Source organism: Pelecanus crispus, chromosome 11 (assembly GCF_030463565.1).
Source record: "Pelecanus crispus isolate bPelCri1 chromosome 11, bPelCri1.pri, whole genome shotgun sequence".
NCBI lineage: Eukaryota > Metazoa > Chordata > Aves > Pelecaniformes > Pelecanidae > Pelecanus > Pelecanus crispus.
In genome coordinates, this window is record NC_134653.1 from 28,890,644 (window position 1) to 28,907,092 (window position 16,449).

At 45.5% G+C, this 16,449-nt stretch overlaps 1 protein-coding gene across 1 annotated transcript in view; it reads left to right on the forward strand.

The window, feature by feature from the left end:
• The first annotated feature begins 2,804 nt into the window (after positions 1-2,804).
• Positions 2,805-16,449, forward strand: part of KREMEN1 (kringle containing transmembrane protein 1) — a 32,026-nt gene continuing 18,381 nt past the window's right edge. Inside the window, exons 1-2 of the mRNA XM_075718911.1 lie at positions 2,805-2,883; positions 14,890-15,052. Coding sequence (XP_075575026.1) covers positions 2,805-2,883; positions 14,890-15,052 — 242 coding nt within the window. The remainder of the gene's footprint in view (positions 2,884-14,889; positions 15,053-16,449) is intronic.

Here is a 16,449-nt window from a genome sequence, read left to right on the forward strand (position 1 = left end):
GAGTCCTCCCCTGAGGAGGAAGGAGCAGCAGAGACGATGTGGGATGAACGGATTGCAACCCCCATTCCCATCCCCCTGCACCACTTGGGGTGAGGAGGTAGAGAGAATGAGGACAGCAGCTGAGCCAGGGAAGAAGGGAGGGAAGAAGGGGGGAAGGTGTTTTTAAGATTTGGGTTTATTTCTCATTATCCTACTCTGATTTGGTTGGTAATAAATTAAACTGGTTTTCCCCAAGTCGATGTTTTGCCCATGATGGTAATTGCTGAGTGATCTCTCCCTGTCCTTCTCTTGACCCATGAGCCTTTCGTTGTATTTTCTCTCCCCTGTCCAGCTGAGGACAGGGAGTGATAGAGTGGCTTTGGTGGGCACCTGGTGTCCAGCCAGGGTCAACCCACCACAGTAGTTCAGACTGGGAAGAGAATATATGGAAAGAGCTAGAACTCTGGTCCTCCTGAAAAATATGTACGTTAATCTGAGAACACAGTCGATTTCTACAAATCAGAATTATCCGGCTTAGCCCACCATAAACAAAGCAGTGGTAAAGACAAACACCCACCACCACCACAAGTTGTTCCTTCTAGTTGGTCGTGGTAACTCTCCCATCACAGCGATCTCTAATTCCCTAATTTATACACACACGTGTGTGCACACACACACATATACATGCACGCACAGACATATACATGCACACACACATATATTCAGTGGCAACAAAATCATGCCTGCTTGCAGTGCTCTTGTGCAACAAAGTTCAGGATCAGGAACTTTAGCAGAATTTGTGAGCCAAATAACTGAACATCTTTATACTGTCTGTGTCAGGAGGAACTAAATATTTCTATTTACTAAATATTTACTGTTTAAAGAAAAAAAAAAAAAAAGGAATAACACCAAGCTAACAGAACACCATTTTTCAGCATTTCATCAGCTTAAAAATTCTACATTCACTAGGAATTCAGCTCAAAGAAATAAGAATGTGGCACATTATTATGCTATGATATTAAAATATACGTGTAAAGCCATGCTAGCATGTAATCTGTTTTCTGCTTTTTATATATATCGCAAAGGCCAAAAGAAATTTAAGCATGTTTTTCACCTCAAAATCAACTGTACAGCTTTGTACGATGGGAGGTTTCTGCATGCTAGAAGTGAGATGCGCCACAGTGCGTATTGATACAATAGTTAAAGCCTACAAACTGTATTTTGTTGCTTCCCCTTTCAGAGCAGCAAAATTGCTCTCTCCCTTTTAGATGTTTGAAGGTGCCCCCCCATTACATAGCAATGGCGTAAAGGTGCTACAAGGACAAGAACATTTTCCCTCCTGTTCCTCACAAAGCAAGTGTGACTTTCTGTATGTTTTTTGCTGTTGGCGGGTGGTTTTTTTTTTTCCCGTTCGTTGTTTTTTAGCAAAGATGCACTGCCATCGCTAAGACGTCTCACAGGTCAGCTAACGAGCCTGTGCAGAAGTTCAGGCGGTAGCTTTATGATGCACCACCGTGACATTTTTGTCTTTTGCTGTCTGCACGCAGAAGGAAAAAAATCCCCAAGCTATCTTCCTGCATGGGCGCCCGCCATGCTCCGCCAGCAGCCCCGCCCTTTCTCCTGCGGCTCCGCGCGCTGTGAGCGGCTGCGGCTCTCCGCGCTCGGCTCTTTGCACGTTCGCCTCGCGCCCGCGTGTGCCTCCGCGTGCCTGCACGTGCGCGCGCGCCTGCCCTTCTGTCCCCGCCTGCCCTTCCGTCCCCGCGCGCCTGCCCGCGCCTCGTGCCTCTGCGTCTGCGTGGGCGCCCGTGCCCCCCCCGCCCCCCGCGGGACCGGCTGCCCGTGCCGCTGCCTCCGGGCCGCGGGGGGCGCGGGCGGTGCCTGCAGCCCGGCCGCCGCGCTCCGACCCCGCCGCGCTCCGCGCACAGGCCGCGCCGCCGCGGCTCCGCCGCCCGCCCGTCCCTGCCGGGCCGGAGGTGCCTCCTCACGGCCGTGGGACGGCGCCCTCCATGGCGGCGCGCGGCGCTGGCACCCATCCGCCCGCCCGCCGAGCCCCTCACGGCCGCGGCCCTCAGGAAGGGGGGCAGCCCTGGGGCGCGCCCCCGGCCCCCCGAGCGGCTGTGGGCGGGCGGGAGCCGCACGGGGCCAGCGCGGAGCCCGTAGCGCCCTTTCCCCGTGCCCCCCGCCCCCCCCCCCCTCCACGGGAGCAGAGGCGTGCTGCACCTGCGCGCTCCCATCTGCCGGCGGGCGACCCCCGTGGGACCCCGGCCTGGCGGGGGGCGAGCGAGGGGCCGGGCGAGCCGCCGGCAGAGCCCACGGCCAGGCCGCCGGCCTGACGGGCTCCGGCCCGGCCTCTCCCGCGGCCGCAGCGGGGGCCCGGGTGCGAGCGGGCAGGGGGAGCGGGGAGGGCGAGGCGCGGGCCGCTGCCGGGGGCGGGGGGGGGGGGCGGGGGTCTCCGGGCCGCGGCCTCGCTGACGGCGGGGCGGCCCTGCCGGCGAGGGGGGCTCCGCGGAGCCGCCGTGCTGGCCGCGGAGCGAGCCCCGGCAGCCCAAACCTGCCGGTGTCAAACGTAAAGGCAGCAGCGCTGCGGTCCCGCGCTGCAGCAGGTTGGGATGTCGGTCTCTATCCTTTCCTGTCACATGGCTGGTAATAGGATCCCTCATCTGCCACTCGGCACCTCGCCGGGGCGCACTTACAGGACACATGCTGTAGGGCCTCCGCTTCCCGCACTTTGCGCTCCGCCCGGCCGCCCGCGACCACCCCTGCCCCCGGAGCGCGGCGGCCGCCGCCTGCGAGCGCGGCGCGGCGCGGCCCGGCGGCCGCTGCCCATGGAGCCCCCCGCCCTCGCCGCCGCCCTGGCCTTCTCGGGGCTGGCGCTGAGCTGCTGCCGGGAGCCCCTTCTCTCCGGTGAGTGACGCGTCGCGGGGAGCCGGGGGGGACGGCGACGCGTTTGGGGCTGCTCCCCGACCTGCTGGCGGGGCCGAGCGGCGAGGGAGCGGGGCAGCCTCCCCCCCGAGCTCCGCAGAGCTGCGGCTGGCCCGCAGCCTCCCGCGGAAGGGCTCTGCCGCCCGGCAGCAGCTCTTCGAGGTCGCGACGACGTCCCTTCCTGCTCGCCCGGCCGGCCGGTGCACGGCTCGAAGCTGCTGGCGCAAACGCGCAGCGGGGGATTTCCGTGGGCGGTTTGCAGCGTGTGGGTATTTGAGGATCTCCCTGTGCCCGCAGGGCTGGGGGCTCGGAAAACTGCATGGAAGCGCGAGGTAAGAGGAAGAAGAGCCGCACGTTTACCTATCGAAGTGGTTTGGGAGCTAGATCTGCAGAACGGAGGCATCTGCAGGGAGAGGGGAGTGTGGGGCGTGGGTCCGCTTACTGGGAAATGAAATAACCGGTGGCAGCCGGGCAGAGCGCGGGCTGCAGGACCAGAGCTTGGAGGGCGGCCGTCTCGCCCGTCTGCAGCGTGCTGCCCCAGCTCCCCGCCAAGCGCGGACTCCTCTGACCGTTCAGGTTCTCATTCAGGTGAGGAACCTGGGAAGCCTGAAGCCTCGCTACCTGTTAGTGTGATTTTTCACTTAAAATTTCGCCGCGCCCTTTTGTCTTCATCTCCGTTGTTACCGATGATTTCAAGTACCGCGTTTCTCTGATGAACGCTGGCCCTGCTTCGCAAGATCTGAAGTGGCTGTTCTAGGTGATCGCAGTGTCACAGCAATCAGATGCGTGGACCTCCTGGGTACATTTTGTGTATTCTAATTGTTGTTACACTTTATAACGTAGAATTTGCTCTACTTCCTTTTGCCACGAACAGATACTTGCTCATCAAGTTTTTGTAGATGCACTTAATTAGATTTGGAAAATACTTACGTAGGCTTTCTCGGGGCGGGGGGGGGGGGGAAGCCTTTTACCAGAAAGAACACTCAGAAGATAAAATTTACAGCTCCTCAGAAGTTACCTGAAGTGAGTAAAACATGAGAGTATTTTCAGATAAGCGTGTAGGGAGCTGCCTAGACAGGGACATACCTAGACCATGTCTAACAGTCTGTTCCCAGTACCATTAGGACGTGTTTGGTGCACACAGTAGGTATTCCTTCCTTTGCTTAAGTTGAAGAACGTCGTCTTGTAAGGTTTCTGAGCAGAATTGCGGGTGGAACGCTCCATATGTGACCATGTCCCTCACAGCAGGCTCCATGACAGCAAGTGGAGGATATATCCCAGTGTGAATATTTGGTTCATAGGCTATTGAGAGGATTCTATCTGTTTACGCACCTGCACTTCCATCCTCTAGCCAACTTCTAACTGCCTGCACTGGCAGCCACTAAAGGGGACAGAGATGCCTGAGCACGAGCAGCTGGGGCGGGGGTAGGGGGGAAGAATATGTATGTAATGCCTCGGAGTGGAGGGGAAGCAAAGGAGAATGGATCTAGAAAGCACTGCCACTTACGTGTCTTCTGCTAAAGAACCTGGAAACAGTGCAAATCTACACAAGGACTGGTAATTTGTATGGCATGTACAAAATCTGCAGAGCCGCTAATCTGCACAAACCATACCTCAGGATCTTCTTCTTGACCCTTAATCCCACAGGACTGAAATGGGACCAGCTGGGTCAGGTTGTGCTTGAAGCTAGCAGAATTCTGAAATGACAAACACTAATATTTCCTTTGTAAGGCAGTTTGTCATATGGTGTGTTTTTAATGCCTAATCCTTTTTTATCAAATGCATGTCTTAATAAGTTTATTGTAAAATGCAGTCAAAACACAGACTGTGTCACACCATCATTTGTTAAGATAGGAGAGAAACTTTAACTTCTGGAATTGCCTTATGAAAAATGAATTGCCAGAAATTAGAGTGAGTTAACAATTGTTTTTGCACATAGTACTGTGCTACTTTTCACAGAATATTTCTGCTTCACTGTGTGGTGTCTAACAGTTTCTATTAATCCAAACACTGACATTTGCAGCATTCAAACTTCAGTCATACCACATTTCTCAAGTGAATCGGAAATAAGAGATGGGTGAATAGATTGCCTAACATTAAAGGACTGTCTAAATTTGGCGAGTTTTGTATTACAAGGCCAAAGAGATGGAAATGCCTTTGGCAAATGTTAGTTGCAGTGAACAAATGTTATTTTATATACTCAGTGCAATAAATTCTCACTTCCAGTTTCTGTATTTATAGTGTTCATTTCATTTCCCCATCAGAAATGTATATGACTATCAGTCTTTTTTTATTTTCTCTGTTTTCTTTCCATTTAGCAGTACTGGGTCACCATGTCCTTGGTTTTCTTGCTGGCTGAGTCTTTCCTTTGAGCTGCTGTTTCAGCCTTCTCTCACAAACCTTGTATCTCTTGTCATCTTTTTCTGCCTATGTCTTGCTGATTCAGAGACGCAATTCTACTTGATACGCCTTAAGCAATCGTCTTGGAAGTACTCGAAAAAGCATTTCTAACCAGACAGAAGATGAAATAGTCAGACCCTTCAGCATATCATGCTTGTACATGCATAGAGCATAACTCAAAATCCAGAGTTATGTGAATGGATTTAGGCAGGATGGAGCCAAAGAAGTGGGAGGGAGGCAGGGATTACACGCTGCCAGCTGCAAAATTTGCATTCTTTGTCATATCACACCATCATGGTTGTGCAATTGACCACTCCCTCCATCCACACAGTGGCTATGGCCCATCCTGATAAAATTTCCAAAGGGATTCAGTCTGCCACGCTTGACAATGGAACAACAGTTTTAAAACTTCACAAAGAAAGAAAACAAATGGGTGTATTAAGGAACAGAAATTCTTATGGGGCCACATCATGCATTCTTACTTCCAGTGATAAAGAATCACAAGACAAGCAAGTGTGTTTGCATCTTGCGGCTGAGGACCAGCCAGCAGCTGCAAAGCTGTGGCTAATATAGTATGTTTGTATTGTATGAATAAAAAGAAAAAAGGTACAAAATACATACTTTTAGGCATTAGAAATAATGGTAACTGCCTCTCATGCTCATATCCTGATTTGCCTGCTTCCAACATATTCCAGAAAGGGTATGGCCAGTCAGATAGCTTTTACCTTTTTTTTTTTTTTTAAAAAAAAAAAAAAAGCCCTCCACATGTCTGTGCATTCCCAGGAATGTACGTTCTTACAGGACAGACAGATGCTTAATTCAAGGTGTGATCAAATGTCAGGTGAGTATTCACTGTGACTATGCTAAATAAGACTCTGGTTTGAACCAGCACTAAGTAACACTCTAGTTCTGACCAGCAAAAATGATTGCATTTGAGGACTTTAAAAAATTACATATGTACGTCTGCGTGTGTGTGTGTCTGTGTGGATATGTAGAACACGAGCGCGATGATTTTTAAACTACATGCAGAGTGCCCCTACACTGCAAAGGAGAAATGATCAGCTAACCAAGTGCCCTCATAGCATCACATCAGAATTTAACTGGCTGATTTACGAAATGGGGAGTTATTTTCTAGCAATTTTGAAAATTGCAATTTGAAACAAAGGTCGTTCTTTCCTGAGTTTTTTTCTTTAGTTCGTATCAACTGTTGTGTTGGGGGGTTTTTTACTGTTACCGTATGGGCACCCGAGCCTGATAGTTTTGATAAGGGCTTTTGTTATATTAGTATTAATTGGAAGAGTGAAGTATTGAAATGTAAAAATAGTACACTAAGTTTTCACTTGGGTAGGTCTAAACCAGCCTCATACTTCCCCAGAGCATTTATTCTGCATCATAACATAATATGGAATGAGATTATTTTTTTCCTGACCAATCATACACCAGTATGCAAATGCACTTTTAGTTCAATCGATAAAACTGCGTCTTCAAAGAAAACCATTGCACTGCTAAAAATATTTTTAATAATGACCACAGAAGCCATATTTGTCTCTTTGATCTCCTGAAGCTTCTTCTGGTTTTAATCAGTGTTCCCACATGAAGAACTGTGGCAACCTATGATAATAGAATCCCTATTCGCATCCATAGGGAAACAAAAACGTTCTCATCTGAAGAAGGTAATTTGGTGTTCTGCCCCTTCCATCCGTGGGCCCCTGCCTCTGTTACTGCTGGGGTATCTTGGCATCAGTTAAGTGGTTTCTGTCCTTTCCTCTGTGCATTACTCTCTCATTGAAGTGTTTCTGCTGTCTAATTATACCCTTTCAATCAAATTAGAGACTGCAGCATCTGGTTAGTGCCTGTAACTGTTGCCATCTGCACCTAGATACAGTGCTTTCATTTAAGGAGGAGTGCTTCAATTGCAATCTCTAGCAAGAACTGGGAGAACAGTTTAGGTAGAATGGAGAGGACTTAAAACTCTTCTCAGAACACGATGCGAGCACATGCGTCAAGCAACTGACACCTAGTCATTATCGGATCTGGCACCTTTGGTTCCGTCTCCTTATATTCTGCTTAAGCATTTTTCTGACTCTTCTGAAAGGCCGTAAGAAAAACAAGTGAGAACTGAGCAGGCAGTTACAGCACGTAAATTCAAGGAACCTTTATTTCTTGCTCCAGCCTTACGGAACATTTAATGTTCTGGCTATCACACCACTGTAATGAAACCCAAGAATTAAATAGCAGCCACTTTCATTTACCTTCCATTAATCTGCAGATTTTTAAAAGAAAACCTTGCTTCTTGTTTGATAGGATAATTTCTGGCCTGGGTAGGCTAGTTTCTGGTTGATAATTGTTGCCAACCTTTAATCTCTCCGGCCACTAGTCAGCACGCCAAGTAGCTTCCAGAACTTAAAGCAAGCAAATAAAGCAAGTAACTTCATTTTTTTCGGTGAAATAATAACAAGTTTGTCATTCTGAATTTTCAGTCTCAAAAGTTACATACATGCCCCAAACTTAGAAGAGTACTCTAAGAAGTCATTTAAACCATCCTGAAACCTCCATCTCTTCAGTCTGCAATTTGTAATGTCACTAAATATATGTCTTTGAGAAAATACAGACTTTGAAGAATGCTCAGAAGATTTATAAAATTTCCCACTTGTCAGCCAGAAAAGAAAGAGTGTTTGAGTAGGTAGCTGTTCGCTTTTCATCTCATTTGTACTGAAAAGACTGCAGATGAAATTCAAATGTTTGTATTATTTCTGTCTGTGGTAATGTAGCACAAAGTGAGAGTTTCTCAGGTAGCTGCGCCTCTTGCCATTAAGGACTTCAGAGATTAAAACCAATATTTGGAAGTCCATCTTAGCAAATCACTGGAAGCCAATGCAGACTCTGAAGTGTCAGTGTTTTATCATCAGTGCTTCATTCAGTAAAAAAGTCAGTCTGTTATACTCTGCTCTACCTTAATTTTTCAAATGATCCTAAAGTGGCGCCCATGTGGAGTGCAGGCAGCCATACAGTCCCAAAGTAACAAAGGCATAAATGATCATTGTAAGGTCCCTACATCGAAGAAGAAACCGAGACAGATGGAAAAAATTTCTACTACAGCTGCTGTTTGATCTTCCAAATGTTGATCTGGCTCTAATAAAACTAATTGTGAACCTGTATCACACACTGAGCATTCACTCATAGTGGACAACCATCCCCAGGCTTATTTTCTGCTTTTTCTTTCTAGCAGTTGCCACTCAATATGTACTTATCTAGTCTCAGTATTCATTTAAAAAAAAAAAAAAGAGTTATTTTTCTGTCAAACAAGGCACCTGATGTGTTGAAAACAAAACAGCCCTGACAACACACTGCTGTCCGTGTTTTCTCACTAAGGCTCATAAGCATTATCCTGAACAGGACCTCTTGGAACCTTCTAGCTTTTCATGACTAGAACCACTGCAATGGTTCTATCTCTGATTAATTCTGCTTGCAGACATTGTCACAAAACGGTAGAAGCAGCAGGGTCACTAGGCGGTTAATAGAGTGAAATCATCACAGAGATTGATTTTTAATCATGGACTTGACACAAGCCTCTACTTCAGACTGTGTCTGAAACCCAGCTGACTAGGATCTTAGAAGTTTGGGGAGGTTGGAGACTTCGGGATGTGAATGGTCACAGCTTTCTCTGTGTCCTGTCTAAAAGCGTAGTGATTTAATACAGGTTTATGGTTGACAGGATAGTTTAAACTGAGCCTTGGGTGCGTGAAGAGAAAGCACGTGACCAATCTGTCAAGCACAGTGGCACTCTGATGCCTTCTAGGAAGCTGTCAGCTTCAGCCTCCACGCAGTGCCTGTTCTTCCCTTGCTGTCTTTGCCACCCAGAGAGGACTTGGATACGGTGCAAGTTCTGTCATAGTATACATAGTCTATATGTATAGTTTTACAAAACTTGAAGGAGTAAGGCTTGCTGAATTTCATAGAACTGGTGTTCATTTCCTTGGGTCTCTGTTCTGATGTTAGATTCCAAGCAAAGGGCTTCATAGCCTAAAGCAACATGGAAGTATCAACCAACGTAAGGCAGTTGGATCCAGTGGGTGCCAGAACAGGAAAGGAGAGGTGGTTGTTGGTTGTTTTAATTTTTTTCCCCTCCCTTCTACATGGTTGTAATCTACCAAAGAGAAATCAGGTAATTTGAGTAAGCCCAAGAGTTTTATCAGTAGTGTTCGGTCCACTCTTTTCTGACTGGTTTATTTAGATGATCTCTTCTGAACTAGTTGTGCACAGACAAACCTGGCTGACCTTTTTTAAGCTCATCTTTTCACAGAATTATTGCACCAGTGGTGCAAGACGAAAAGAGGGACGGAGATTCTAACCTCCTCTTCTCCAGAATCTCTTAGGACTTTTGTCTTTAAAGTGCAGCCTATGGATTTGGAATGAAGTGGTCTGTCTGCAGGTGAAACATTTATTTTGGACCTTCAACACATTGGGAATATTAATTTCATAGTGAGATTGCTAAGGTAGTGTCTTGGCTGTTGTGCAGCAAAATATGGCGAAATCACTATGGGTGATAAATAGAAGAATTCAGCTGTTTACTGCCAAGCTGTTGAATATACTGAGAGATCTGTATCCATGTTACTAGGAATTTTATAGAAAACTACAAAATATATCTCAGCAGATCTCAAAGCTGATTGTTCAAGGTAAAAGAATGTAGGACTGAGGACCTGATTTTTAAATGCCAATATTTACTTGAAAAGATTGCACTCCAATGCTATGGCAAAACTATTATTAATCATTAACAAAATGAAAATTTCCTAGCAAATTCCCTGTAACACAAAAAGGTATGTATTTCATTTGATAACAGCTGCTAAATTCCATAACTTTGGTAAAGTTTTAATTTCAGTTTTTCTGGGATAATCAATGATTTTACATGGTATCTCACTGCCTCCCCCTTCCACATCTAAATGCTAACAAAGCCAGGGGAGCTTCGCTACAACTCAGCTGGCACATTTTCCCAAATCTCTTGGTAGCGCAGAAGAACACAGGAGGCACTGTTACAGCTACCTGTTGTCTTGGGAACAAAAAACTGCAGCTAAAAGCAACGGAGAGAGCTCTGACTCTTCCTTTTCTGCAATATCCTTAAAGTGCTAGTGCAAAGAATTTTGAAGAAAATCTATTAACAAAAAAAAAAATGACATGAAAATGAAAGGCAGTTGCTACTGCAAGTTAGAGCATGGGCCAGTCTTAGCAGATCCTAAAACGGGCTGAAGTTAACTTCAGTTTAGTCTGTGTGCCAGACTACATTCAGGTATTGTAGCATTCCTTGCATTTCTGAGTAGATGTTAGTGCATATTGCTTCTCATTTAGAAGTGAGAAGCAAAAATGTAATAGCACTAAGCTGAAGTAGACATCTTTTCTGGATGTGTTTATCACTTCTCACAACTGCTTCTTTATACTGTATGTTATTTTGTTTATCTAGTTTGATTATGTTTTCCTCTCTTTTCTGCCAAATTAATCAGCTTATATTTTTCAGCTATGACATAGAAAAACTTTTACATTAACTGCAAAGCAAGAGAGGTATTGAAGAAAGGTGCAACACTGTGGTGACTTTAAAGTGGAGTTTTTTCGTATGTTTATGCACATATCTGTGGTGGCCTGAATACTGGAAACTCAGATTTGCATTTTCAAGTAAATGTATGTAGCTCACCTGCATGGCTAAGGCAGTCAGGTAAATTACAGAAGGAGGAGTACTGACTTGAAGCTTGTTTTTGTTATATTAGATAGCTTTCTGTACACGGATGATAGCAGTATACATTAATGGCTGTGCAGACACGTCTTCTGTGCGCCTTCAGCAACAAAATTCCATTTAATAGAAATCCTAACTTGCCTAGGCATGAAAATGCACAGTGAAGGCAGAAAAACATCAGCTTTCATCTGCTGTGTAATAAAAACTGTGAAATAATCATTATAATTGCACCATTCTGATATTTGTGGGCCCAGACTAAACTCATTTCAAAGGCACGGTTTTAATAATACATTTTCCCCTTCTCCCACAGTATTTCTAAATACAAAGAAGGTGTACTGTTAATATCAGGATTAAGCTGGGGGTGGGGTTTTTTTTCCTTTTCCAACTGCAGCCACGCAGGTCTTTCTAGCCTTGTTTTGTAAAGCACATGTTATGAGGGACACCTGAGATCAGCACACTCCACTTCAGAGCACTCACCCTTTCCCTCAGGGCAGCTGTTACATGGTTTCTACTGAGAATACTATCAGATAAAACAGAAAGCTGCGCAGCCTGCAGTTAGTAGGAAGCATTTGTGACTTTCCCCAGTAATGCTACTCAGTACAAAGAAATGTTTACAGCAGTGTAACAAAGCAGTTTTAATTCTGTCGTGGACTATTGTATTTTAATACTATTTTTAAATAAATGCATGAATGATAAATATTACCAAGTATTAATTATAAACAGGATGGACTTATTTATGGTACACTAATTACAATGACTATTTCTGGAAGATGATAACAGAATCACAGAATGGTTGAGGTTGGAGGTGACCTCTGGAGGTCATCTTGTTCAACCCCTCTGCTCAAGCACGGTCACCTAAAGCAGGTTGCCCAGGACCATGTCCAGATGGGTTTTGAGTGTCTCCAAGGACGGAGATTCCACAACCTCTCTGGGCAAACTGTTCCCGTGCTCTGTCACCCTCACAGTGCATAATTTAATCAAAAATGTTTTGCATTTTTAGTAAAGGTAAAATTGTTCATGCATATGAATATTTATTTGATCAGAAAATGTCATTAATGGCCTGGCTGAACAGAGAGCTTTGGCTGGAACTCAGGAAAAAAAAGGAGAGTTTATGACCTTTGGAATAAGGGGCAGGCAACTCAGGAGGACTACAAGGATGTCGTGAGGGTATGCGGGGAAAGAATTAGAAGGGCCAAAGCCCAACTTGAACTTAATCTGGCTACTGCCATAAAAGACAATAAAAAAATACATGCAAATACATTAACAACAAGAGGAGGGCTAAGGAGAATCTCCATCCTTTATTGGATGTGGTGGGAAACAGTGACAAAGGATGAAGAAAAGGCTGAGGTACTTAATGCCTTCTTTGCCTCAGTCTTTAATAGTAAGACCAGTTGTTCTCGGGGTACCCAGCCCCCTGAGCTGGAAGACAGGGACAGGGAGCAGAATGGAGCCCCCATAATCCAAGGGGAAATGGTTAGAGACCTGCTATGCCACTTAGACACACACAAGTCCATGGGGCCAGATGGGATCCCCCCAAGGGTACTGAAGGAGCTGGCTAAGTGCTCACCAAGCCACTTTCCATCATTTATTGGTAGTCCTGGCTAACCGGGGAGGTCCCAGTTGACTGGAGGTTAGCAAACGTGACGCCCATCTACAAGAGGGCTTCCAGAAGGAAGATACGGGGAGCTACAGGCCTGTCAGTCTGACCTCAGTGCCAGGGAATTTTATGGAGCAGATTGTCCTAGCACCATCACATGGCACGTACAGGACAAGTACCTGACTGTACCCAGTCAGCTTGGGTTTATGAAAGGCAGGTCCTGCTTGACTAACCTGATCTCCTTCTATGCCAAGGTGACCTGCTTAGTGGAGGAGGGAAAGGCTGTGGATGTTGTCCAGCAAGACTTTAGTAAAGCCTTTGACACTGCTTCCCAAAGGCTTTAGTAAAGCCTTTGACACCGCTTCCCACAGCATACTCCTGGAGAAACAGCATACTCCTGGAGAAACATCCTCACTGTGTAAAAAACTGGCTGGATGGCCTGGTGCAAAGAATTGTGGCGAATGGAGTTAAATCCAGTTAGCGGCCAGTCACAAGTGCTGTTTCCCAGGGCTCAGTATTGGGGCTGGTTCTGTTTAATATCTTTATCAATGATCTGGATGAGGGATCAAGTGCACCCTCAGTAAGTTTGCAGATGACACCAAGTTGGGCAGGAGTGTTGACCTGCTTGAGGGTAGGAAGGCTTTACAGAGGGACCTGGACCGGCTGGACCGATGGGCCGAGGCCAGTTGTACGAGCTTCAAAAAGGCTCAGTGCCGGGTCCTGCACTTCAGTCACAACAACCCCATGTAATGCTACAGGCTTGGGGAAGAGTGGCTGGAAAGCTGCCCGGTGGAAAAGGACGTGGGGGTGTTGGTCGACAGCCGGCTGAACATGAGCCAGCAGTGTGCCCAGGTGGCCAAGAAGGCCAACAGCATCCTGGCTTGTATCAGGAACAGTGTGGCCAGCAGGAGCAGGGAAGAGATTGTCCCCCTGTACTCGGCACTGGTGAGGCCGCACCTCGAATGCTGTGTCCAGTTTTGGGCCACTCAGTACAAGAAAGACATTGCGGTGCTGGAGCATGTTCAAAGAAGGGCACAAAGTTGGTGAAGGGTCTAGAGCATGTCTCATGAGGAGCAGCTGAGGGAACTGGGGTTGTTTAGCCTGGAGAAAAGGAGGCTATGGCCTCTACAAGGAGGTATTGCTCTCTACAACTGCCTGAAAGGAGGTTGTAGCGAGGTGGGTGTCAGTCTCTTCTCCCAAGTAACAAGTGATAGGACAAGAGGAAACAGCCTGAAGTTGTGCCAGGGGAGGTTTAGAATGGATATTAGGAAAAATTTCTTCACCGAAAGGGTTGTCAAGCATTGGAAGAGGCTGCCCAGGGAAGCGGTTCAGTCACCATCCCTGGAGGTATTTAAAAGACATGTAGATGTGGCACTTAGGGACATGGTTTAGTGGTGGACTTGGCAGTGCTACGTTAGCAGTTGGACTTGATGATCTTAAAGGTCTTTTCCAACCTAAACAATTCTATGATTCTAATAAGACACAGCAAACCCAGGCAGCATGAGATTTGTAGTTCAGCTGAGAAGGGGTAGTGTATTTAATGACTAGAGAAATCATTCTCTGCTTTGATTTCTAACTTGCTGAGTATTAGGAAGCTAGGAAAACAAATAAAAATGGGAGAAAATATGAGCAAGGCGGAAGAATGCTGACCTGTAAGTTTTAATCTGAAAGCATAAATGCTTTAGTAGCAAATCACAGTATCATGATTATACTCTATTGAAGGAGGTCCCTTTCTAAGGCAATTCAGGCCAGAGAAAAAAATGCCTAAGAATTTTTCTAAATCAGGATGTAAATGTTTGCAAGATCTATGCCTTCAAAATCTTTCACTTTATAAAGTACAGATATTCACAACTTTAGTTAAACTGGCATGAGATTTTGGATAGTAAGCTGGTAAGTGGCAGACTGATAACATCATCTAATTTCATTTTGGAAAATTAACAAGTTACAGATTCATCCTAATGAGTAAAACACGGGGAAAACACTAAAAAATGTAGCATGCTTATTCAGAAAATGCATGTTAATTGTATTAACCACTCTTCAGACCTAAATGTATTATACATTGTTTAATAAAGTAATGAAATCATAATGTCTGCAATAGATGTTTGAGAGAAAACTTAAACCCCAGACAGCATTTAAACAATGCAGGAAGCATGTTAGTGAAAGGAAACATGGTCTCTTGGGATGGGATGGGGTGGAGGGTGAGGGAGGAACAACCAAACACTAAATCTACATACATTCTTTCTCTTTTTCCATTTCCATTTCTTCCCAGAATGTTATACAGCAAATGGGGCTGACTATCGTGGCACTCAGAACCAGACCTCCCAATATGCAGGGAAACCTTGTCTTTTTTGGAATGAGACCTTTGAGCATCCTTATAATACTTTGAAATATCCCAATGGGGAGGGAGGGCTTGGAGAGCATAACTACTGCAGGTAAGAAATATCTCATTGCTACTAACATTGCCTGTATACCCCGTGTTACTTTAAACAGTTGACACAACATTAGGAAACTTCCTGTCATACAGTGAAGAATGTCAGAACCATGGGTATCTAACAGGTTTTGTTTTGTCCTGTAATCAGTACCCTGGATCTACAAGCACCATTAGTAGAACAACTTTTTCAACCCAGCTGTCACCCAAAGTCCCTAGCATATATCCAATCTATGATTTGGCATGATGGAGAAAGACTAGAGATTACTTAAATGAAAAGGTGGAGATAATAAAAAAATTGATCCAAGTCAGAAGTACAGAAGCACTAGTGAATGTCTGTAGGAGTCTCTGCAACATGATGGTTTTTATCCTCACCCACAAGCCTGGTTCTGTTATACACTATGTTTCCGAGTTTTGTGCTAATGAAAGTTATGTAGTCACTAAAAATTCTCAGTGAGCATAAGCTATTCAGTGACTTAGAGTTGTTATTCAAATTCAGAAGCTCAACTGTCAGTGGTTACAATACCAGCTCAAACCATGGCAGATCTACTTCCATTTCCCTGTCTTCTAGAGAAGTCCTCCATAACTATGGATAGAACTGAGAATGAAACTTAGTAAGAACTTCAGAATTTAGGAGCCAAATAAGAACCTAAGTTCAGAGATGTTTAGGCTCTGCAGGCTCTTTTCGGCCTGCAACATTTAACTTCCTGATGTTGTGCTATGGAAATAGGTGGGGAATAACCTGATGGATACATTCCTTAAACAGTGATAAACATCAGCTCATCTAGGATGCATATAAAGTTGAGTGGTGTCTCTTACTCACTGGGTAATGGGTACAGAGATGTTTAAACCAAGAGATTAAGAATTGAGTTACCTCGGGCATAGCAAAAAAAGCTCTAATGTCTCCTTCATGAGAAGGTTCAAACCACACCTCAATTCTCCTGGAAGATGCCTTTATTTAGCAGGTTATAGGCTTTCTAGGGCAGAGCCTATACACTTGCCACCTTCATGTTGAAATCATTTCACTGCAAGCAATATAAATCAGGGTAGATAAGGCAAAATTAATATGCAGGAGTTCAGCACAATTGCTATGTCATGAACATAGGGTCCTGCTTCTTAATCCAAGAACTTTTCCATATTTAATCAGAAATAGACATTCAAGAAAATAAGACAGAGCCAGAGCCAGTCAGTTAATTGAGAGTAAGTAAGAAAGCACAGAAAAGAGGTCTTGTGACATGCAGCAGACAGATGAGCACGTTGATGAAAGGAGTCAGTGGCATTTCCAGAGTATTTGATGACTCAGGAGGATATTTCTCATTGAAGAACATTGGTGAAGGACAGGGAAGAAAAAGACTTAGTGAGGATCTTTTCCAGTGGCTGCAGCAGTGCTTCAAAATAACA